Source organism: Eubalaena glacialis, chromosome 2 (assembly GCF_028564815.1).
Source record: "Eubalaena glacialis isolate mEubGla1 chromosome 2, mEubGla1.1.hap2.+ XY, whole genome shotgun sequence".
Classification (NCBI taxonomy): Eukaryota; Metazoa; Chordata; class Mammalia; order Artiodactyla; family Balaenidae; genus Eubalaena; species Eubalaena glacialis.
Window position 1 is genome coordinate 76,232,741 of NC_083717.1, and position 24,462 is coordinate 76,257,202.

The 24,462-nt window shown below is 43.6% G+C and overlaps 1 protein-coding gene and 1 pseudogene across 9 annotated transcripts in view; one reads left to right on the forward strand and one right to left on the reverse strand.

Moving 5' to 3' along the window:
• The first annotated feature begins 14,825 nt into the window (after positions 1–14,825).
• Positions 14,826–17,311, forward strand: LOC133084623 (NADH-ubiquinone oxidoreductase chain 5-like; annotated as a pseudogene).
• A 3,588-nt stretch (positions 17,312–20,899) lies between these two features.
• Positions 20,900–24,462, reverse strand: part of FAM81A (family with sequence similarity 81 member A) — a 122,863-nt gene continuing 119,300 nt past the window's right edge. For all 9 annotated transcript variants that reach the window (XM_061180253.1, XM_061180259.1, XM_061180257.1 and 6 more), the window contains exon 9: positions 20,900–22,462. In XM_061180253.1, coding sequence (XP_061036236.1) covers positions 22,338–22,462 — 125 coding nt within the window. In that variant the 3' untranslated portion in view covers positions 20,900–22,337. The remainder of the gene's footprint in view (positions 22,463–24,462) is intronic.

A 24,462-nucleotide genomic window follows, 5' to 3' on the forward strand; every position in this document is an offset into this window, starting at 1 on the left:
AATGCATCATTATCTTTAGAATGTTCAAGATGACAGTTTCACAGAACTACTTCTTAGAAGATCCCTCAAGGAAAACCATGGGCACCTCTCCTCAGAGCTATTTACTGATGACAATTCTAGGGAAGTCCAGGTCTGGAAGATCAGCCCATCTGACATACCCAGTCACAAACTAGCAGCACACACATGGGCTTGGTGTAGCTGGGACTGTTTTGTGATTGTTATTGCTGTTGTTTAAGTTAATGCTCTTAGCAGGGATGTGCATGTCTCAACTCTCCACCCGCCTTTGTTTTTATTCCAGTCATTTCATACTTTTTTGTTACGTAACGGGCCTTTAAAGGTATTGTGTTGGAGACGGTCATTCATCTACTCACTCAGGTATTTGAGCACCTTACTGCCTGATACTGTTCTCTGTAAGCAAGCAAACACAAATAACATCCTGCCTCAGAAAGCTTAAATCCTAGAGTAAAGGAATGGGCAATACACAATAAAGTAAAAGTATATGGTATATCAGGTGGGTAAGTGTTATGGAAACTAACAAAGAAAAAGGGAGTGCTGGAGGGAGGAAGAGTCTAGGGAGTAGCCAGGAAAGGTTTCAGTGAGAAGGTCACATTTGAGTAATGACCTGCAAGAAGTGAGGAAGCTATGTGGATACCTGGGGGAACAGCAAGTGCAAAGGCCCTGAGGTAGGGAGGAAATAGTAGGATGAACAGCACACAAGGTAATGTGACCAGAGCAAAAAGTCAGGGTGAGTCAAGAAGCCCTCAAGGGAGGGAAGAAATGGTAGGCAGGCAGGGCGAGTAACATAGGGCCTGGTAGATCCCAGTAGGTACTTCAGAAAAAGCCATTGGAGGGTTTTGAGTGGGAAAATGACATTACCTAACTTAAGTATGAGAAGGACTGCTTTGTATGCGGAGGCAGTAGAAAATCAGACCATTGCAATCATCCCCTGAATTAGAAAAATCGAATAACTGTCTATTCAAGAAGTTCCTTGTAAGTACAGTTTCTTGCAGACTTTATGGTGGTATCCCTGGCAAAGAGCCGACATGTTGCTAGCTGAGGACAAACCACGGGATTTAATAGTCAGCAGGGCTGAGAGCATGAACTTCAGAGCCCGACCAATATGGGTACCTGAGGAGACAGCCGCTCCTCCCCTCCCAGAGGTGAGCTGACAAAGCCCACAGAAAATTTGATTCAGCTCAAGACACAGGGGTGACTAATACCCCCCTGGAGTGGGGTTCCAACTGTTGGGTGGAAACTATTCAAGCAGCAGATGCAACAAAACTTTCATCAACTTCCTGCTAAGACAGGGTGCCCAGGGAACACTTAGCTCCGAGCAAAGGTTACTTCCTGGTGGGCCCAAACTGGAAGGTAAATGAAATCTAACGCTGGCTTCCTGGGATCATAATAATCAGTTAAAACGTGATTAAAAGCGAGGGCCCTTGAAGGTAGGATAAGGGCCTGGAGAACAATAGCCCTTTCTTCTGGTCTGAAAGGGTTTCCACGTGTCCTAGCAGTTAAGGCACCTGAGCAGGAAGAGCCCCTCCCCCCCTTGAGGTGGCCCAAGCCTCTGTGAGCACCTGTGTGCAATGGACAAGCACCCCAGGCGTCCCAAGGCTGCACCTCGTAGTGGGGAACCTTGGGCAAGGCACGTCTCTGAGATGCAGTGTGTCATCTCCAAATGGAGAGTTATGGGAGGATTCCATGAGATTATAACCGGAGGAACGGCACAGTTCAGCATGGGGATTCACTCAGTTCGTAGGTTCCCTTTGCCTCCCCCTGATCCAGGCTGACCAAGGCGGGGTCCCAAGCAGGGCCCCCAGCACCTCTGACTGCTTTTCCGTCTGACTTGCCTAAAGAGGTCTGAAGCTCCCCCACCTGAGAGTAAGGCCCGAGAAACCCACCAGAGACTTGATGGGTTTGCTCCTAAGGAAGACCAAGCAGGTCCTCGGCACGTTCCCACCGCGACCCTGGCCCTCACCACCCCCATCACCACACACGATGCCCCTCAACCCGCCGCCCCACGCACTGCCCTTGCCCAGCACACCCGCAACCAAGGAGAAAGCCCTGAGGAAGGGCCACACACAGAACGCCCCGGGGCCTACACACTTAGCACCAGTATTTCTCTGAATTTCACTCTCTACCAAATACAGACAAAATGCAAGCTTGCCTAAGAGGGCTCCAGGTTTCGAGAAAGATAAAGAGGAGTTCCTCTGTGGGAAAGGAGAGTTTTCCTGGGTGTTTCACACGCAAGCAGAGTGCCCTCAAGTCTCGTCTAGGAGGGCGAAGAGCGAGGGCTCAGGCCACAACCGCCTGGACACAGGATCCCCACCCTCTGTAGCCTCTGTCCTTCGGGGCTCTTGGCCTCTCTCCCAGCCGCCTCCCAAGGTTGTGGAAGCCACAGAGAGGCTGGGGATCCCACCGGCAGACACGAGGCACACTGGGGCAGAGAGGGGAACTGAACTGTTGGAAAGACAGAGCCCAAGAAATAAGATCTAGAAAGCCAAGTTGCCAACACCTGTGAAGCCGCCCGGGGGCCCAGACCTCTCCTTCCCAGGTCTCCCTGGGTGGCCCCGCTCGGTTTCTCCTCGATTCACAGGCACAGTGAACCCACACTGCTTGAAACAACAGGAGTCCAGTCCTTCCACCCGAGGACGTCATGGTTCCCCCTCTCGTTTCTAGAGCTGTTTCTACCTAAAGCACCAGGCCACCCCAATCCGAGCTCCTCTTCTCTGGCTGGTGCAAGACAAACACCCCCCCCAACGTGACCCCAACTCCTGGTCCCACCTCCCATTTCTTTTTCCTCACAGCTCATGTCTTCTGGTCACACGTCATGACCTCAGAGACCAGAGCACAGCAAGACGGGGCCTCAGGACTTTGGGGTCACCCCTGCCGGATTTGGAGGTGTCCAGAGTCTCCTCCCACATACTCTAGTGTAAAATATGTCTCCCCTGTAGGGGAGCAGAATTTGCCACCCTAAAATATGTCTCTTTGGCATATTAATTGTTTTAAGCTGGTCATTTTCTGAGAAAACAGCAGACATGGGAAGGGCTCTGAAAAACAAATAGGAGTTGCCCTTTGGCAAGAAACAAGAGTTGTAAGGGAAATCCCATTTTTATGGGCGACTCCCTCTTTGTACCAGGGAGAAAAGGATGACCTAACCTCTAGAAGCTTATCAGTGGAGAGGGACTGACTTAAATCCACATAATAACCTTACCCTTGTTTACTGTCACCGCCCATAACTGAGTCTCCCCAGCTTTAACATCCTCTTGTGTCTTTAGCTGAAGATGGTGTTTAAGGTGAGGGTTTCAGCCATTTTGGCGAGTTACTCAATTTTCCTGAGTCTCTCCCACATACACACGTTACTAAACTTTTGTTTGATTTTTCTCCTGTTAATCTCTCCGATGTCAATTTAATTCTTAGACCAGGCCGAAGAACCCTGGGGGGTAAAGGAAAATGTCTTCCTCCCTGACACCGCTTTGTGGGCATCTCCTCACATTAGGTTGGTTTTTATCAGTTTCACGCCAAAATACTGCATTCACCCAGACCCCAAACTCAAGTTCTGACACGTCTCACCTCAGCTCCACAGGCACTAGGTCCCCAGGTGACCGGACAAAGCCCACCACTTCAACTCCATAGACACAATTTCAGAGTAGCAAGACAGCTTAGAAATCATCAAATCTTTACAACGCTTGAATTCCTTCTGCCATCATTGATCGAGTGTGACCTCCTTGACAAGAAGCGTAGCCCCCATAGCCCCAGGGGAAGCCAACCAACCAACCAACCAACCACCCCCGCTGGACAGAATGAGTCCCCCTGACCTCCTAGGTCTTCCTCTGGATGACACCTCCCTCAGTCCCCTCCTCTATCCTGAAGCAGCCTCTCGAGGGTCAAAGCACTTACCTGCCTCCTTCGGTGCTTTCTTCTCTCCTCCTGGCTACACATCCTCAATTCCGTTCACGCCTGCTCAGATGCCTCAGCTCTGAATCTCATCATGAGCCCCCTCGCTCTTCTTTAAATATACCCTGGGCCCAGCGTGCTTCTCACACCTTAATGTGCATGAAAATCACCTGGGCTCTCCCTGGCATTCCTGCTTGGGTTCCATAGGTCTGGGTGGGGCCCAGGAGTCTAAATTACTAAAAAGCTCCAGGTGATGTCGATGTTGCTGGTCACCACTTTGAGTATGAAGGCTTCCACTCGGGATGGCATTTCTACTCGGAATCACCTGGCGCTTGTTAGAGACATGACTCCTGGGCCCCATCCAGATCATCCAGAATCAGAATCTGCATTTTTAACAAGATCCACAGGTGTACAGTATGCCTTTTAAGTTTTGAAAAAATAGAAGCTGGCAACCATGGCTGCATATTAGAATCATCTGAGAAACTGGAAAACAATCCCATGGCCCAGCAGCCCCGCAGACCAATTACATCAGAGGGTGGGATCCAGGCATCAGCGGTTTTAAACCTCCCTGGGTGTTTGTAATGGGCAGTGAGGGTTGATAACTCTGCCATCGAATGTCTTAAAGCACAGGCCCTACCTTTGAGACCACTGCCAGGGAAAGGCAGGATGTACTCTGCCACCTTGAACTTCTCAGGTCACAGCCGGAGGTTCCATTTGCTCAGGGCAACCCTCCACAGTGAAACAGAGCAGGACCCCTATGGTCCTCCCCCCTGCCATGTCCTCTGCCTGTCTTTTGTCTACAGAAAAACTTTAGTCAAAAAATAAGTTTAATCAGAGAAGTGAGAAAATGCAGAAGCAAAGGAAAACAGTCAAACAAGACCAAATAATAGTTTAATCATTAAGAAAAGTCAAGCGCCTTTAGTTCTGCTTCAAGCGCTATAGATAATATTCTGAGCCATATACTTTGAGCTGTTTTGTAGATACTGAAACCCACACCAGGTGGAAGAAGTTAACTACATGATAGCCAAACTGTAGCCATGACTTAAGCTGCCACAATTCCAAGAACTGGCTTCAAGGAAATAGGAACAAACTGACCCTGGAACTAAAGAGTAGCTGTACTTAAAACAATCAAGATGACACTGATCAGACCACTGCATGACTAATTTCAAGATGACTGTCAGCGCTGACTGTGCTGTTTCTGCATGTACCCCCTCCCTCCACCTATACACCCCTGAGACTCCCCTTTAAAAGCCCTTGCCCAATGATTGTCAGGGCGCAGTTGGCCTTTGGACATGAGTCTGCCTTCCTTCCCATTTGCTGGCCTCAGAAATAAAGCGAACTTTTCTTTCCATCAACCTTGCCTCTCGAGTATTGGCTTCTGAGCGGCGGGCAGCCGGACCCCACTTTCGGTAACAACAATGCCGATTCCTTTTGAGGCAGTACAGAGCAGTGGTTACGAGCACTATTCTGCAGTCAGGTAGACCTGGATTCGAATCCAGAGTCCAACATTACTCAGCTGTGTGACCTCAGAAAATGTACCTAATTTCTCTGTGCCTCATTCCCTCGTGGGTAAAATGGAGCCAAGACAGTACCTACCAAGTAAAGTCATTGAGAGGGTTGAATTAAATGAAAAGCAGGCACAGTTCTTAGCACAGTGCCAGCTCCACCAAGTGATCGATAATGGTTAATTGCAGTTATTAACATTGAAGCTAAAACTCCTGATATTTTGCATGTGCAGCTGCTATGCCACATTGATTCAATGTATCTGTTGAGGTTTCCCTTCACAAGCAACTCCAGTTTAACCAATTCTGGCTAAGCTAGGCAGAAAAGAAGTGTATCAGAAGACGTGCCCAAAACTAAGCACAGGAATGGAACCAGCCCCAGGGATCTCAGTGGGAAACTTTCAGGTGGTGTCCTGGGAAGGATTCAGTCCCAATAGCTTCCATGAGCCACTCGGCTCAGGGTTCAGATTTCCAAGCCAGAGTCTGATCTGGTTCAGCCAGGGTCACTTGCCCCCTGCGTGGCAGGTAAGGGGCCCTGTAACTTATGCTCCCAACAGGACCATTAGAAGGAAGCTAATTCTCCAGAGAAATCAGAGACTGTCACCTATAGAAGGTAGAGGCTGGCCAGACAAAAGGAGATGTCCACTTCAGCCCCTTTAATTCTTGGACCCAAAGGCAGGACCATGCGTTTATTCTTATTACGTTTTCAGATGGAAGTTTTTATTTCTTCTTTGAGTGTTTTTTTAATGACAGCTTTATTGAGATCTACTCCACTCTTTTATTTTTTATTTTATTTTATTTTTTAACATTTTTATTGGAGTATAATTGCTTTACAGTGCTGTTAGTTTCTGCTTTATAACAAAGTGAATCAGTTATACATATACATATATCCCCATATCTCCTCCCTCTTGCGTCTCCCTCCCACCCTCCCTATCCCACCCCTCTAGGTGGTCACAAAGCACCGAGCTGATCTCCCTGTGCTATGCGACTGCTTCCCACTAGCTATCTATTTTACATTTGGTAGTGTGTATATGTCCATATATACACTACCACTCTCTCACTTTGTCCCAGCTTACTCCACTCTTTTAAAGTGTACAATTCAGTAAGTTTTTAAATATATTTACCGAGTATCACCAGCATCAAATTCCAGAACATTTCACCACTCCAAAAAGAAACCCCATTCCCATTGGCCATCACACCTCATTCCTTCTCCCCCCACCCAAGCCCCTGACGACCACCAATCTACTTTCTAGCTCTACAAATTTGCCTACTCTAGACATTTCATATAAGTGGAATCATATTATTTGTCCTTTTGTGTGTCAAAATTCCGTTCCTTTTTATGGCCAAACAATATTCCATTGTATGGATATCCATTCATCAGTGGATGGACATTTGGGCTGTTTCCACCTTTTGGCTATTATGAATAATGCTGCTATAAATATTATTGTACACATTTTTGTGTGAACATGCGTTTTCAATATTTTTGGATCTATACCTAGAAGTAGAACTGCTGGGTCACATGGTAACTCTATGTTTAACCTTTTGAGGAACTGCCAGACTGTTTTCCACAGCAGCTGCACCATTTTACACTCCTGCCAGCAGTGTAAAAGAGTTCCAAATTTCTTCACATCCTCACCAACACTTGTTATTGTCTGTCATTTTTATTCTAGCCATATTAGTAGGATTGAAGTATCTCATTGTGGATTTTATAAACATTTCGATGACTAATGATGTTAACCATCTTTTCATGTGCTTCTTTTCTATTGCATATTATTCTGTTAAATTCAGCCCATCATCTCAACTGATCACATATTTGGACCCTACTCCTATACTGCAATTCTTTCAGTGCCTGGTCAATTGTAAATGTCATGGGATAGCCTGTTCTCAAAAAAAAAAAAAAAAAAAAATTATTGGCCATCTTGGGACAGACGGCAGGACCCTGCAGAATGACACAGGGAATCTCTTAGGTTGGCACTGAACCTCCTTTAGCCATCTCCGAGCGAGAGTGAATTCTCTCCATAGCTCTAACCCTAACCAGCTCTCTGCTCAGGCTGTAGGGCTCTCTCATCGCCCTCTGCCCTGGGGCTGCTTCTCTGCCCCTCTGCACTTTTCAGCAGATGCTCCTTCAGACACCTGGGCCCCTTTTCTCCCACATTTGCCAGCTAAGCCCCCAAACTATAAAGTCTCCACACCACATCCATGGAGAGAAAACCATGTCTGGTTTCTGGAGAAATATCCAACTCCTCTCCTGTTTGGTTGGCTTATTCCTTCCTAGGTTCGTTCTCTCCCACCTAGATGCAATGCTCAGGAAGGTGAGAAGACCCTTCCCAATCTCAGTCTGGCATTTGTGCCTTAAGTGATGGGGCTCTTAAATACACAGACTCTCCAGCACCCAGGCAGTGCGGCCATGGTCGACTGAGCAACCAGAAAGAGGCTCACTGACTGAGATGGACTTGTCTCCTGCTTTTAGTTCCTTCATCCAGAGCAGGGCTTTTCAAGTTGTGGTCTGTGGACTGAGTCAGACACACCTGAGGGAGGGGGTATAAAACTCCACAGCTACTAAAGCAGATTTTCTGTGAGGTGGATCCTGAAAAGACACATTTAGAATAAGCGCCTCAAGGATTCTTAACCTACACTAAATTATGAAACCCAGACATCTAGAGGTGTTATTATTAATGTATTGTTAATCGACATACATGTATTCATAGGGCTCTTTAAAAACATACATTTTTGTCCAAGGTCACACATCCTGTAATCAGTAGTGAGGATGCAAACACAGACCTTCCAACTCCTTGCCTTGTGCTCCTTCCCCAGTGTTATCAGCTGCCTCGCTTTTGTCTGTGGAAGCCTCGGGGCCAAAGCCTGAAGCACAGTCACCTGCTTGACACCAGAGAGCCTTGTCACTTTCCTAGAAGATGATGGGCCTCTGTATCTCACTCCATCTCTGTAAGTCTCTCTCCCTGTCTCTTCCAAGATACAGAATGTACACTAAGCAGCTGTAGGATAAATATCCACATAACCCAGATATTAGCTAATTTATGTCAACCTTCCTTCACCACCTCATCCTCTAGCAAGCAGAAGGGATTGCATGCAAGTTTAAATAACTATAGACCCAACTCAGCTTTTTGCACCAAATCATATTAGAAGTCACTAGCTCACCTCTGATTGGCTGTCTTTGATAGGGTGTCTACCTTAGTCCAATCAGCTGTGACCAGGGGCATAAGCCATCTGGGCAAAAGATTGTGTGCAGAACCATTTCATTTAAAGAGTTGTGGGCAGTCACCAAAACCGACATTTCTAGGATAATTTAGAAGGTGGCCAAGTCACAGAAGGACTCCTGAATGTAAAGTTCATGATAATGAGTGTTCCATACATTTAGTGTTATTTGATGATGCTTCAAACAGAAACAACACCATCCACTCTTAAATTTCAATACGTGCTCAGTAATAATCATTCATTCAACAATACTTATTAACTACCTATTAGCTACTGGTCTATTTTCTAGGCATTAGAATAAATTTATATTTTAAGAGGGATTCAGGGCTGTAGTGGGGAGGGGGATCACCATGTAAAGAAAGAACTTCTTACCACCAACAAGTATTTTCAATCTGAGAATAATGAACACCCACAAGGCTTTATTCAAAGGCCCAAGGCCAAGCTACCTGCAACTACCTACAACTGGCAGTAGAAAACTACTAAAAGGATGCATTATGAAAACACCTGAGAAAGGTAGAAGGAGGCGTGAGAAAAGGGAAGAGGGATTTGTTTTTTTCAGGCTGAAACTAATGAGTTTTACACACTGATGCTATAATGGTAACTCTTTCTCATGTTCCTTTCTCCCCCTCTGCAGCTTTACAGGTCTGTGAGATGCAGGCCTAAGTGGATCTGGGCAAAGGAAGGCTCTGACATAGGAATTCCTTTCCAGAAGCTTGAGGGACCTAATGGGTGGTAGTAGGAAATGCACTAGACTTGGTATCAAAGAATGTGGGTGCTCAGCCTTGCTTCGCTGGTTATATGACCTTGACCAAACTTCCCTGAGATTTAGTTTCCCTATTCGTAAGACTTAAAAGGTAATTTCTTACTCATTGTGTTGTTGTCTAAATTAAATGAGATATACAATTTTAAAGTGTCTGGCACATAGTAGGTGTTCAATTAAAATTAGTAACTTTGGTTTCTTTATCTAAGAATGAGAATAATAATAGTAACGCAGGGGTGTTATGAGGGCTAAGTATTTTAGGCAAAAGTGTTTTGTAAATTACAAAGTCCTATACGTGTATCAGGTCATCATTATTTAAGAGATTTGTAAGTTGGGGTGGTGGTGGTGGGGTGTCGGGGTTTTTTTGTTGCTTCTTAAAAATCTACCTTATTGCTCCATCTAATGATAGACTTCATAGCTCTATAGTTTCTATAGTTTAGAAAAAGAGCCAAAATGAGGTTAAGCTGAAATGATTTCTTCTTCTTGAGTCTTATAAAGCCAGAGAAATTTACCGTCTGGCTTTCAGAATGCCTGTTTAAGACAGGTCTGCCATAAAACTTATTTTTCACAGTGTCCAGAAATAACAGGTAAACGAGATAATGTACAAAATGTCACTTTTCATAGAGCATGTGCTCATTGAATGACTAATGCAGTGGTCCCCAATGTTTTACCTTCCTTTTGGAATTTTACCCCAAACACAGACCCTTTAGAAAGATTAGTTTTTTAAACATGCATTAATTAAACAGTTAATTCATTTTACTTTTCATTCATCAAAGACCTTAGACCATCTGGAACTATTCATTGGAGTTTCTAACTAGTCTGTGGCAGGAAGTTGCCCTACAAGGAGCTGTGATAATGGGAGACAACATAAGGAAACCTGAAACGGTAGTTAATCCATACATCTTTTCATGGTTAGCATCTGACTTCTCTTAGACATTTTGAGATATTTGGGGAAACGTGACTGTGCCTTTAAGTAGATCACAGTCTAGGAGGAGGATATTCAGGTATATGTAATGGGATAATATTTTGAAATAAACTAATTGACTAATTGTGTCATTTGCATACCTTGCCTTCCACCTGTCCCCTAGTCTATGGAAGTATCTGTTTGCTGAAGAGGGAACTGGGATGGTGACAGCAGGAATGCCAAGAGAAAGTAGTCCACATTCAGTTTTGAAACCCAGAATAGCTGTCTTCAACACCTAGACAAATCTCAAAAGCCAGGCTTTGTCACAAGAGAAAGAACCATCTAAATTTCTTTTCCTAGTAGAAGCAACAGCTATGGACGTGGTCATAAACCAAACCTGCCTCCATGGTGCAGAAAGAACCCCCTTCTATCATCAGGGACTTGGAATGAGGAGGACAAGGCAGAGTGGGAGGCCGGTCCAGACAGGAAGCAGGAATAGGACACCCAGCCTTCTCTTTCATCCAGTGGGGTACGAGGAGGAGAGAGGACAGCTGACAAACATGCCCTCCCCTTTCTCCCTCTTGGGGTGAAAACCAGAGGTGGAAAACTGGTTCAAATGTCCAGATGGGTTTGAGGATGCTGAGAACATTGTGCAGAGTGGACAAGCTGAGGTCTTACTTAAACTCAGTGTGTGGCCCTGTCCATCCTGGTTTGGGCAGCAGCACAGCAGCTGTTGGACATATGAGTTCCTGGCCAGATTCTAGAGTGCACGGCTGAGGGTCTGGGAGCTGCTGATAGACCAGCAGGGGCCTGGGGCAGGGATAAAGGGGCTGCTCTGTCCAGACTTCTTGGCAGATACAGAGATCAGTGCCTAGCACAATGTGGGGCACACTCAAAAAACCTTAGCTAATAGAGGTGCTGTTGGCTTATCAGCAAGCACAAACCTGGAAGTTCCAAATGTCGATGCAAATAATCAATCAACAATCTATAATAGGAACAGAAGAGAGTTGTGTTCAGCCAAACGGAGGATTATAGCCCGGGAGCGCAGCTTTCTTTCCAAGAAAGAAAGCCCTCTGGAGAAACGTGGTTTTCAGCACAGTTTTGTATCTTGTCAGAATCAAAGAATATCAAATATGACAGAGGTACATTCCATCAAGGTTTCAAATGAGGCAGATTAGCACATACATAGCAAGTCAGCATGACCTCGGTATCTGGGAAGGGAAGCTTATCTTCGAAGGAGTACTAGCTGGGGACTATCAGTGGGTGGGGAGAGGCATTTATCCCTATCTTCACAGTGGACATACTTTACTTTTGGATAATGCATTCTTCTCTTAATGGTTAAAGCAGATGTACAAAGCATGATAAACAGGCCATAAGACAGGCCATTCTCATTAACATGAATTCAAGCCAGATCATGTATAAGCCAGGATGACTTCCCCATACCTCAATACGTGAACATTTCTTCCATCACAAAGATCTACATGGCACTGGAGGAAAAGCATGTGTGTGATGGGGCAGAGCAAGTGATAATCCTGGGTGCAATTTACTCATTATGTCAGCCGGGGTCCATTCAGAAAGACAGAAACCTCCCTAGGTATTTCACACAGGGAATTTACTACAGAGAATTGGTCATCCAGGGTATGGAAACTGAGAAGCCAAATAGCGGACAATGAGGCATCCAGAGATCATAAAAGCAGGGGGAAAAAAGCTGCTAACTGTTTAGCCAGAAGGACAACATATTAGCAGCTAGATGGATATGGAATGTCTGAATTATAAATAGGGTTATTTTATAAAAATAAGATGTAGGTAAATTCTTCCCCCAGGTAGCTGTCTGGTTCCTCCCTCATCTCCATCAGGCCTTTGCATCTCAGCAAGGCCTTCCCTGGCCATCCTCCTGCGACTGGCACCTCCCTTCCTGGAACCCCCTACCCTCAGCCCCTGCTTTATTTTCTTCCAAAGCACTTACCATCAACTGACAGGCTTGGGATTTACTTGCCTGTTGATTTTCTCTCCCTACCCCCACCTCACACTAGACTTGAAACTCTATAAAGGCAGCCAGGGGCTTCCCTGGTGGCGCAGTGGATAAGAATCCGCCTGCCAATGCAGGGGACACGGGTTCGAGCCCTGGTCCGGGAAGATCCCACATGCCGCGGAGCAACTAAGCCCGTGCGCCACAACTACTGAGCTTGTGCTCTAGACCCCACATGCCACAACTACTGAAGCTCATGCGTCTAGAGCCCGTGCTCCGCAACAAGAGAAGCCACCGCAATGAGACACCCGCGCACCGCAACGAAGAGTAGCACCCGCTCGCCGCTACTAGAGAAAAGCCCGCGCTCAGCAACAAAGACCCAACGCAGCCAAAAATTCTAAAGGCAAACATTTTGGTCTGTTTTGTTCATTGCCACGTCCCAGCCAGTGCAGAGTTGGTGCTGAGTCACTATTATGGTTACAGCTTGTCTACCATACTGTCACGCGTCCTCACCTGCAAAGCCCACTTTTAATTTCTCTGGTTTCCTGTTCTAGAAAATGAGAGTTGAGTTCAAGGATCTCCAAGGGCTCTTCCACAGAGGCATTCCTTGGTTCTGGGTTCTTCCTATTGAAACATATTCCCTATATGTGGAATCTAAAAAATAAAACAAATTAGTGAATATAACAAAGCAGAAACAGACTCACAGATATAGAGAACAAACTAGTGGTTACGGGGCGGGGGAGAGGGGCAGGATACGGGTGGGGGATTAACAAGTACAAACTATTATGTATAAAATAAATAAACTACAAGGATATCTTGTACAGCACAGGGAATATAGCCAATATGTTATAACTATAAATGGAGTATAATCTTTAAAAATTGTGAATTACTATATTGTACACCTGAAACGACTATAATATTGTAAATCAACTGTACCACAATTTTTTAAAAAAGATTCCCTAGGGTTTCCCTGGTGGCGCAGTGGTTGAGAATCTGCCTGCCAATGCAGGGGACACGGGTTCGCGCCCTGGTCTGGGAAGATCCCACATGCCGCGGAGCAACTAGGCCCGTGAGCCACAATTACTGAGCCTGCGCGTCTGGAGCCTGTGCTCCGCAACAAGAGAGGCCGCGACAGTGAGAGGCCCGCGCACCGCGATGAAGAGTGGCCCCCGCTTGCCGCAACAGGAGAAAGCCCTCGCACAGAAACGAAGACCCAACACAGCCATAAATAAATAAATAAATAAATATTAAAAAAAAAAAAAGATTCCCTAGAAGTTTCTATTCCCTCCACATAGGGGCAGTAAAGGACAGTGAATCCCAAGGGCTGGCCTAGTGGCGTGGCAGAGCTCTATGATGACAGCAAGTGACGAGACCGTGCAAGCATTTTCACTCCTCTCCATCCCGCTCCCCTGCCATCCTCCTCTGAGTCTCAGAAAGGTCACAGCTTTGTTTTCTTTATGTCCCAACCTACCACCAAGAAAAACTGGGTCACAAGTTTGAAAATTAAACAAAGCATGACAACTAGGGATAAAAACAGACCAGAAACCACCTAAAGCAATCAGACATGCCTGAGATAAGCTAATAACAATAATTGAGAACTGGATTTAGCTCCAAATTTCTAGATATCTGGGCAGGGCCGGGATTAGGATGAAGTGAGTGAGCTCTCATCTCAAATGCTAAATATAAAGAGAAGAGCAGCCAAAACCCTCAGCCGTCAAAATAAATAGTATTTTTGTGCAATATTTCTAAAAATCTAAATAAACAAAAAAAACTCATGATGCACAAATGTCAAAAATTTAAATAAAATTACATAAAACATGTATATAGGGCACACATTTTTATTTTTGCCTCAGTTCCAAAAGAGCTCCACACAGCATGGTTTGTGGAGGTTTGGTATTTTGTTCATTGTGCATTTTTTGGCATTAATTTTGATTTTTAAAAAGTATTGCATTGACATACTATTTATCTTAATTACAGAGTATTTGGTGTCCCTTTATGTTTTCCACTTTGGCTCACCCTAATCCAGGCCTGCTGGATCCATCTCCCTAGGGGGCATCAGAATCACTCAAGTCATATATACACTACCAAACGTAAAATAGATAGCTAGTGGGAAGCAGCCGCATAGCACAGGGAGATCAGCTCGGTGGTTTGTGACCACCTAGAGGGGTGGGATAGGGAGGGAGGGAGGGAGACGCAAGAGGGAGGAGATATGGGGATGTATGTATATGTATAGCTGATTCACTTTGTTATAAAGCAGAAACTAACACACCATTGTTAAGCAATTATACTCCAATAAAGATGTTAAAAAAAAAAAAAGAATCACTCAAGTCCCCTGGTTGGCAACCCCTCGCTGGGCATCCTCCACGCCTGGGATGTCCTGGTGAGAATCTGCAGCTGGCCCCAGCCCTTGGTTCACACACCTTGGCTCCTCCACTTGGGTCTGGCACCAGCCTTCGGGTCCTTCTCAACTCAGTCCAGGCAGCAATATCTTCTGTTCAGGACTGGCAGATGAGACAAAACCTTATAAGGACCTGGGAAAGCATCTCTATTAGGGACAATTGACATAACATTGTAGGGATGAGGCTGGAGGAAAGTTCCGGGTCCAAAGCTCATTCTAGGCTGACCGACGAAGGTACAGAGTTGTGGACAGAGCTGTCAGTTGAAAAGGTGAGGAAATTATTGCTGGAGATCAGAGCTGTCTAATAGAACTTTCTGTGACAACAGAAATGTTCTACATCTGCACAGGACAATACTGTAGCCACTAACCACATGTGGCTATTGAGCATGTGAAATATGGTTAGTGCAACTGAATTTTTAAATTTATTTAATTTGGATTAATTTATATTTAAATTTAAATGGCCGATGAGACTAACGACTATTGTATTACAGTGCAGCTCTAGCTCAGCAATTCTCAAATTCCACTTGCATTGGAATCATCTGCAGGACTTGTTTAAAGTAGGTTGCTGAGCCCATCTCAGAGTTTCTGATCCAGTAGGTCTGGGGTGGGGCCCGAGACTTTATACTTCTAACAACTTCCCAGGTGATTCCAATGTTGCTGGTCTGGGAACACGCTGAGACCACTGATCCAGAGAGGATTCTGATTCCAAGCAGCTTTGGGATTATTAAGCCAATCACGTTATGTCTTGGTGTTGGCTTATCTTGGAGCAAAATGCCAGCCTGGGCTTTAGAGAAGGATAGATATGGATTCACATCCCTGCTCCTCCACTAATTAGCTGTATGACCTTCCATAATCTGCTCCCTCACAAAATGGAAATAACAGTACATACCAAATAGGGTAATTACAAAGATTAAATGTGATAAGGTATATATGTCATTCGATATGTTTTTAAGGTCATTTCCTGCTCAGAAAGTGTATTAAATAGGATCATATATGTGGACGATGTAATTTGTAACATAACATCAGGCATTTCCACAAAAAAATTCTGTCAAGATTCCCCAGTGCTGGTGTGTTAATTATTGTATATAACAAATTACCCCCCAAATGTAGTGACTTCAAACAACACGTATTTTATTACCTCACAGTTTCTGTGGGTCAAAAATGTGGATATGGCTTAGCTGGGTATTTCTGACTCACTGTCTCTCATGAGATTGTAGTAAAACTGCCAGGGCTGCAGTCTCAGCTAAGTCTTGACTCGGGTGGGTGCAACTCCAAACAAAAGTAATAAACTTATTCTCCTCTTTCACATTAGTCACACTCTTTATATTAACAATACCAATTATAATAACAAACACCAACATTTACAAAAGCAACAAATACCCACCATACGTAAAAACCCCTATCTCATATGCTTTTGTTACTAGCTTAATTCCAACAATAATATTCATTCATACAGGCCAAGAAATAATTATCTCAAACTGACGATGAATTACCATCCAAACCCTTAAATTATCACTTAGCTTCAAAACAGACTATTTCTCAATAAATATTTGTACCAGTAGCATTATTTATAAGATGGTTTATTATAGAATTTTCAATATGATATATACACTCAGATTCTAATATTAACCGATTCTTTAAATATTTACTATTTCTTATCACAATATTAATTCTTGTCACTGTTAACAACCTTTTTCAACTTTCTATTGGATGAGAAGGGGTCGGAATTATATCTCGTCTTCTTATCGGATGATGGTATGGATGAACAGACGCAAATACAGCTGCTCTCCAAGCAATTCTATATAACCTTATCGGAGACATTGAATTTATTATAGTAATAGCATGATTTCTATTTAACTCAAACGCATGAGATCTGCAACAAATGTTCATACTCGACCTAGGCCACTCAAACCTACCTATAATAGGACTCGTATTAGCTGAAACTGGAAAATCCGCCCAATTTGGTCTTCACCCATGACTTCCCTCAGCAACAGAGGGCCCTACCCCCGTTTCAGCTTTATTCCACTCAAGCGCAATGGTTGTAGCAGGTATTTTCCTACTTATCCGCTTTTACCCTTTAACAGAAAATAATAAATTCATCCAAACAACAGCATTATGCTTAGGGGCTATTACTACACTATTTGCAGCAATATGCGCCCTTACCCAAAATGATATTAAAAAAACTGTCGCTTTTTCCCCTTCAAGCCAGCTAGGCCTTATAATGGTAACAATCGGTATTAACCAGCCTTATCTAGCATTCCTCCACATCTGCACACACGCCTTTTTTAAGGCCATATTGTTTATGTGCTCTCGGTCTATTACACACAGCCTAAATGATGAACAAGACATTTGAAAAATAGAAGGCCTGTTTAAAGCAGTACCTTTTACCGTAACAGCCCTCATTATTGGAAGCCTAGCACTGACAGGAATACCATTCCTCACTGGATTTTATTCTGAAGACCTAATTATCAAAACCACTAACATGTCTTATACCAACGCCTGAGGCCCGCGAATAAGTCTAATTGCCACGTCCCTCCCAGCTGTTTATAGTACTTGCATTATTTTCTTCGCATTGCTAGGACAACCCCGCTTTTCCACCTTAACTTTAATCAATGAAAATAACCCACTCCTAATTAATTCCACTTCTTTGGTTCTTTTTTTCTAAATTATTATTGTGGTAAGCTATATGTAACATTTACTATTTTAACCACTTTTAAGTGTACAGTTCTGTGGCATTCCATACATTCACATTGTTGTGCAACTGTCACCACCATCCATCTCCAGAACTTTTACACCTTCCCCACTTGAAACTCCGTATGGATTAGATATTAACTCCCTCTTCCCCACCGCACCCCTCAGCCCCTGGCAACTATCATGCTACTCTCTGTCCCTATGAATTTGACTTCTCTACGTACCTCGTACAAGTGGGATCATAGAATATTTGTCCTTTTGTGACTGGCTTATTGCACTTAGCATAATGTCCATGTAGTAGCATGTGCCAGAAGTGCCTTCCTTTTTATGGCTGAATAGTATTCCACTGTATGCATTCGCAACGTTTTGCATATCTATTCAACCATCAGTGGACACATGGGCTGCTTCCACCTTTTGATTGTTGTGAATAATGCTGCTATGAACACAGGTATACAACTGTCCAAGTTCCTGCTTTCATTTCTTTGGGGTGAGGGGATTCACTTCAGTTCACTCACATGATGGCTGGAAAGTGTCAGTTCATTTCAGGCTATTGGACTGAAGGCCTCAGTTCTTGGCTACACCACACGGCCCTGTCCACGAGGCTACTTACAACAGGACAGCTTGCCTCCACAGCACAAGTGATGAGACAGGGGGGAGGGGGGGAATCCTTTTATAACCTAATCTCAGGAGTGACAAGCCACCACGTCTGCCATATTCTATTCATGAGAAGTGCGTTAACAAGTCCAGGCCATACTCCAGGGGAGGGGATTGCACAAGGGGTGAATACCAGCAGGTAGGGATCATTGGGAGACATGTTCCATACTGCCTACCACAGCCAGCATTTTGACTCTAATAGGTGGATCTGCAGTGCAGGTATCTATATAAAAGGATACCTAGAGAAGTCCTTTAACTCGGGATTTATACGGATGACAAAAAAAGTTTTTGACATTAACTGGACCCAAAACTCAGCATGCATGAGAAACACAATCTTCTGCACATTATCCTATGTGTAATTCTACAGTACTGCTGCTATTCAAAGGGATACTGAATTCACCTGGCAGTTTTTCCTTAGCACAGCGCTGACGACTCTCTGCTCCTGATGCACACCTTTTGTCATCCAGCCCAGCCACACACTGAGTCTTCCAGTCTGTATACAAAAAAGCCTCAAATGCCAGCCAGCCATTTGGGTTCAGCCTCCATGGTTCTGCATCTCAATTCCCAACTTGAACTCCGGGCTCTGCATCCTCAGCCTCCGTATCTATCTTTACCCCTCCTGATGTGGAGTCTGTCCTTCCCCAGCTCTGATCCCACCCATCACAACCCTCGCAATGCTCCTGGGGAAGCCACACCCGCTCCACAGATGAGACCAACTAGCTTGAGGAACTACCCAGCCCTTCCCCTCATTCAGGGATTATCCCCATGCTGGTCCCATCTGCTTATTTCTTCATACGGGCTCTACTGCTCTTCTCTGTCTCAGGCTGGGCTATCACTTTCTTCGGAGGTTAATCACTGCCCATACACAGTCCCCGCAGAAAATGGGACACTTTGGACCGAAACATGGACCCCCATATATTTTCTCCCCTCCCCAGGCCCCATTTTTCACCATCTGATACCTAATACGTATTGCATAAATTACTTCAGTATTTGGAAAATGATAAACCAGCTCCCTCTTTTAAATTATTTTAATCTCTATTCTGCAGATAAGAAAAATGAGACTCAGAGAGGTTAAGAACTACCCAAGGTCACACAGCAGTGACAGAAAAACTCCACGTAGTTACCATTGAGTTTCCAGGATGTCCTGAGTGGTTTGTGATTTTGTTTTTTTCAGGCTGAAAGCCTAGTGGGATGACCACACTTCAGAGGGGGCTGTCTTTCTATTCTGCTCTGTACTCACCCAACACAACCCATCTCCCAATGCACAGAGCCACAGTCTACTACTTAGGACAGCCAAGGACAGGGGATGAAATGCCTATGATCCTACAGTCCTGTGGCATCAACTACCTCACCTTCACTGATACAACCAGAGGAAGACATCTGGCCCAAGCAGAGCTAATAAGATTGCCTCTCTTTGGTATTTGGAATTGGGGCGCTAAAATGCACAGCGACTCAGATGGCAGAACTGTAAGGTCATGCAGAGATGGGGCTGGAGTCAGTGGCCTGGCAAGTCCGAGTTATGTGGGAAGCAAGGCTGGGGACTTCCCTGGTGGTCCAGTGGTTAGGACTCTGTGTTCCCAATGCAGGGGACTCGGGTTTGATCCCTGGTCGGGGAACTAAGATCCCGCATGCAGCATGGCGTGGCCTAAAAAAAAAAAAAAGTTAGGCAAGGCTGTATCTTTAGAGGTAGGGTAGGGTAGGGTAGGTGCCCAGACTGTGGAAGTAAGCTGCCAGGTTTGATCATGCCTCCCACTTACCCGCTGCAGGATTTGGGGCAAGCTGCTTCACCTTTACATGACTCAGTTTTCTCATCTGTAAAATGGGGAAACAAACAGTATTTAACTCAACTCGTTGTTGTTATAATGAAATGAGTGAACATCCACCAAGGTCGTAGCGTGGGCACACAGCACACGCTAGGAACTGCCAGCTGCGGTTATTCCAGAGCCGAGAAGACACCCGTAGCTTGAGACCCAAGGATGGAGCAGCTCCCCATGACTTTCCACTTCCCAGCAGGTCTGCCAGGACTCAGAGCACTTTATTTCAACCACCAAAAGGTTTCCCCAGAAAAGTAAGAGGAGATTTCCTATGGTATTTTACCTAATTAAATTTCACCTCACACTAAAAGACTAAAAGTCTAAAAGTTTAAAAATCATACGCCACACTGATTTGGAAGTTTTATTCTTTTTATTGCAAATTTCTGATAAAGGAAACTACAGGGAAGCTGATTCTCATTTAAACTTTGGTGATAAGAGGACGTTGGAGCTCGGGGCTCACAACACGTGAGCCACCCAGGGGCCTCTGACGTGTGCGGCCGCCTGCATCCCCTCCCAGAGGTTCTGACTTAGTTGGTCTGGGGGCGGGGGCAGTCTGGGCGTTGGTAGCTTTTTGAACTGCCCAGGTGATTCCAACTTGCAGCCGGGGTGGAGAACCCCTGCCAGAGCCCGTGACGTGGTGGTGACAGCATTTGAAGCATCACCCACTCACGTCACCCCTTGACCTGAGTCCAGCTGGTGTCCTCTGTCCCCCTCTTCCCAGGTGTGACACGTGCTGACTCTTCCTCCTCAGGGCCTGCACAGGAGAGAGACGCTGGAGGGGCCATGGCTCTCGGTGCTGTGGTTTGTGCTGAAACCAGGAGAACTGTACTAAACACGGCTACTCTATCACAAAAAGAAACTCACTTTCTGATTGCAAAAGAGCATTAACATTTTTGTTTTTTCATTAAGTGGACATAGTCTTCCTATATAGAGATGCAAAGATTTGTGACAAAACAAGGAAATATATGTTGGATGACATATTCCTTATGTGACTTCTCAGGTCCAAATTAAAAAAGGATTTTGTCAAGCCATTGAGGGTAAACTATTACGTACTTCAGCAGCATAATTTATATGGGTAAACAAGTAATAGCCAGTTAGAGATTTCATTTATGATTTATTCTAAAATAGAAAATGCTTTAATTTTCCTGAGTCCTAAGCAAACAAAAAAAAAGTTTTTAAATTTTTCAAAGTATCCCTGTTCTCTTTTTCCTGGGCACCCTCATAGTTTAGAATGGCGCGTGTCTCACTATTAGTTTTTACATACATAGGTGAATAAATAGCACTGGTGCCAATTTTCAATGACTAATCAAATATAGCGACTGAAAATAAAACACCCATCATCTACGAAGTTGCTCAAAATGAACGTTTCTTAACATTGTTATAAATGCAATATCAATTTGATTCTCTGGCCATACAAAAGTATGAATTTCTATTCCATTACTGATAGTGAATGATTAACATCTTAACAGTGATAAAATTTTTAGAGCATTTAAAAAATACATAGGATCCCATTTTTACATCATAATTCTGATGTATTATCGTGCCTTCTATTTTGTATGCAAAACTTTTATAGGGTACAGTGCACTGACGTGATAAAACCAAGGCACAAGAATATAGTTACAATAAGTGTATATAAACCTTAGCACTTTGTGCCAATTTTGGAAAAATTTAGAGAGGAGATCAAAGAGCCTGAAAAATTTCCACATCCCATTATGATTAATGAACAATTAATTGTGTAATAAACAGGCTATTAACCACCATTCCATTATTGAATATATGGCTATCACTATACAGGCCGTGGATAATTGAAAAAAGTTTTCAATATTAAAACCTGGTATAACTAGGTGGTCGATGTAGATAATTGTGCCTTGCATTATCTAGATAATTGTCTTAAGTTTCCATTTTAATTTGTAATCTATATGGCAGTTATCAATTTTTAAACTATTTTCACTGCATAAACGGTAGGTTTTTTTCCAAATGTTAAATCCCCTCCCCCTACAAAAGACAGAAGATTTACAAGAAGATACCAATATAAGAAATGCACAGACAACAATAATAAAATCCAAATATGGACTCAAAGGTTGAATTCTAATCTATCAGGACATTCTCTTAATTTAGGGTGAGGAGCAACACATTCCTGTGATAATTCATTATCTTCTTAATTTAAAAAAATCACCACGACATTTTTCAAGAGTAAAGTCTTGGCTAGAGCATCAAGCATCGAAGGAAAAAGGTTAAGTCTTTTCTCATTCATAAAACGAAAGGGATAAAAGCCTTTCAAAATCCAGGGAGGGGAGGATATTCCATTGAATTTAGAGAAGTGGAATAAAGTGGTAAAAACTGTATGTAATACTTTTAAAGAGAGTGTTTTCAAGACTCCAGGTAAACATCTCGAACCATGAAAACACATTTCTCGGCACATGCACGCCATGAATAGAACAATCCTGAATGCAGGTACAGCCTGGCTACAGAGGTATCCAGTTCCCGGCCCCACTGGCAAAACCACCTTTGAGGTCCATGTCCCAAGTCCCTTCACATTGGAGCTTCCGGCCTCTGCATCTGTTGGATTTGCTTCTGTAGCTGGTCCTTGTCCAGCTTCATCTTGGCTTCGAGAACTTGCCTGAGGGATCCTATGCTTTCATAGATGGCTGTAAACCCTTTAAGAAGAGGTAAATTTCATAGGAGTTAATATTAAAAAACAAGCCTGTATCAAATCTACAGCAGAGAGTAATAATTGATCTGGGCAAAAGATATCAATAGATACTAAAACTACTGGAATAAAAGTTTGATGGGAAACAGGATAGTTACCTAGTTTCAGAGTATCTCCCTACAAAGGGAAAAAGGAAATATTACAGTGGAGAAATCTGACAGACACCACTTTAACCAAGAGATCAAAGCTAACTTCACCAACACAGGGAGGAACCAACATCATGTATCCTCGACAAGAAAACCCTGGGAAGGACACATCACTTCTGTGGCCTGAATCTAATTAAAAGGAAGCAAACAGACCCAAACTGTGGGACACTCCACAAAATGCTGGCCTGTGTTCTTTTTTTTTTTTAAATTTTAGAGCCCGTGCTCCGCAACAAGAGAAGCCACCGCAACGAGAAGCCCGCGCACCGCGACAAAGAGCAGCCCCCGCCCTGGCCTGTGTTCTTTAATGATGACAACATTACTGTGGAACTGATCTAGATTAAAGGAGACTAAATAAAGAAACATGATAACTAAATATGATATGTGATTCGGGATTAGAACCTGGACTGGGGAAGGTTTGCTGTAAAGGAAACAATGGTGAAACTTGAAAATTGAGTATTGAAAAACGTTTCATCAATATTACATTGTACCATAGTTACTTAAGAGAATGTCCTTGTTCTTAGGGTATATACACTGAAATAATATAGGGGTAAAAAGGTATTCTGGCTTCTGCAACTTACTCCCAAAAGATTTAGGAAAAAAAAATTATATTCATACACACACTCACACATTAAGCAAATTTCAAAAGTGTTAACAATTGGTGAATCTAAGTGAAAGATGTATAGTTTTTGGACTAGTCTTAACGGTTTTTCTAAATTTGAAATTATTTCAAAATAAAAAGCTAAAAATAGAAAAAATTCCCAATCAAAAGGTAATTTTGTATTATTCTATATTCCTATTGGTTTTTTTAAAATTAATTAATTAATTTATTTTTGGCTGCATTGGGTCTTTGTTGCTGCGCACGGGCTTTCTCTAGTTGCGGTGAGCAGGGGCTACTGTTCGTTGCGGTGCATGGGCTTCTCATTGCAGTGGCTTCTCTTGTTGCAGGGCATGGGCTCTAGGCACACGGGCTTCAGTTTTGTGGCTCACGGGCTCAGCAGTTGTGGCTCACGGGCTCTAGAGTGCAGCAGGCTCAGTAGTTGTGGCGCACGGGTTTAGTTGCTCCACGGCATGTGGGATCTTCCCGGACCAGGGCTTGAACCCGTGTCCCCTGCATTGGCAGGCACTGCTCCACCAGGGAAGTCCCCTATTGGTTTTTAAAATATGTGTCAAAAACATCTTGTCTTCATTAGCATATTTAGAATTTTCTCTCAGAAAATTTTCCTTATGTAACAATTCATGAAAAAGAAGTATAAAAACTACTTATTAAAAATAATTTTGTTGGGAATTCCCTGGTGGTCCAGTGGCTAGGACTCGGTACTTTCACTGCCGAGGACCTGGGTTCAATCCTGGCCAGGGAACTAAAGATCCCGCAAGCCACGTGGTGCAGCCAAAATAATAATAATAATAATATTGATAATAATAATAATAAATGAGTGAGTTTTAAAAAAATAATGTCCTTACTGAATGAAAAGATACAACATATTACTAAATAAAAGAGTAGGTTACAAATCAGCACGTATTGCATGAGCCTGTATTTGAAAAAGCATATATATATGCTGTATGTATAGAAAGATAATATACATAAAAAAGACCTCTGGGTAATAGGAGGTTTTTTTGTGGGGTTTTTTTTGTGTTTTATGATTTTCCACTAAGAAATTTGTTTTTGTAACAAGAAAAAGTAAATATTTTTAATTTTTAAAAGGCTCATATGCATTTCTTATTAGGTACTAACTATTCACAACCTCAGTGATATGTTGTATAGCTGATAATAAATCCACTCAGCAAATGATGCAAAGTTAAC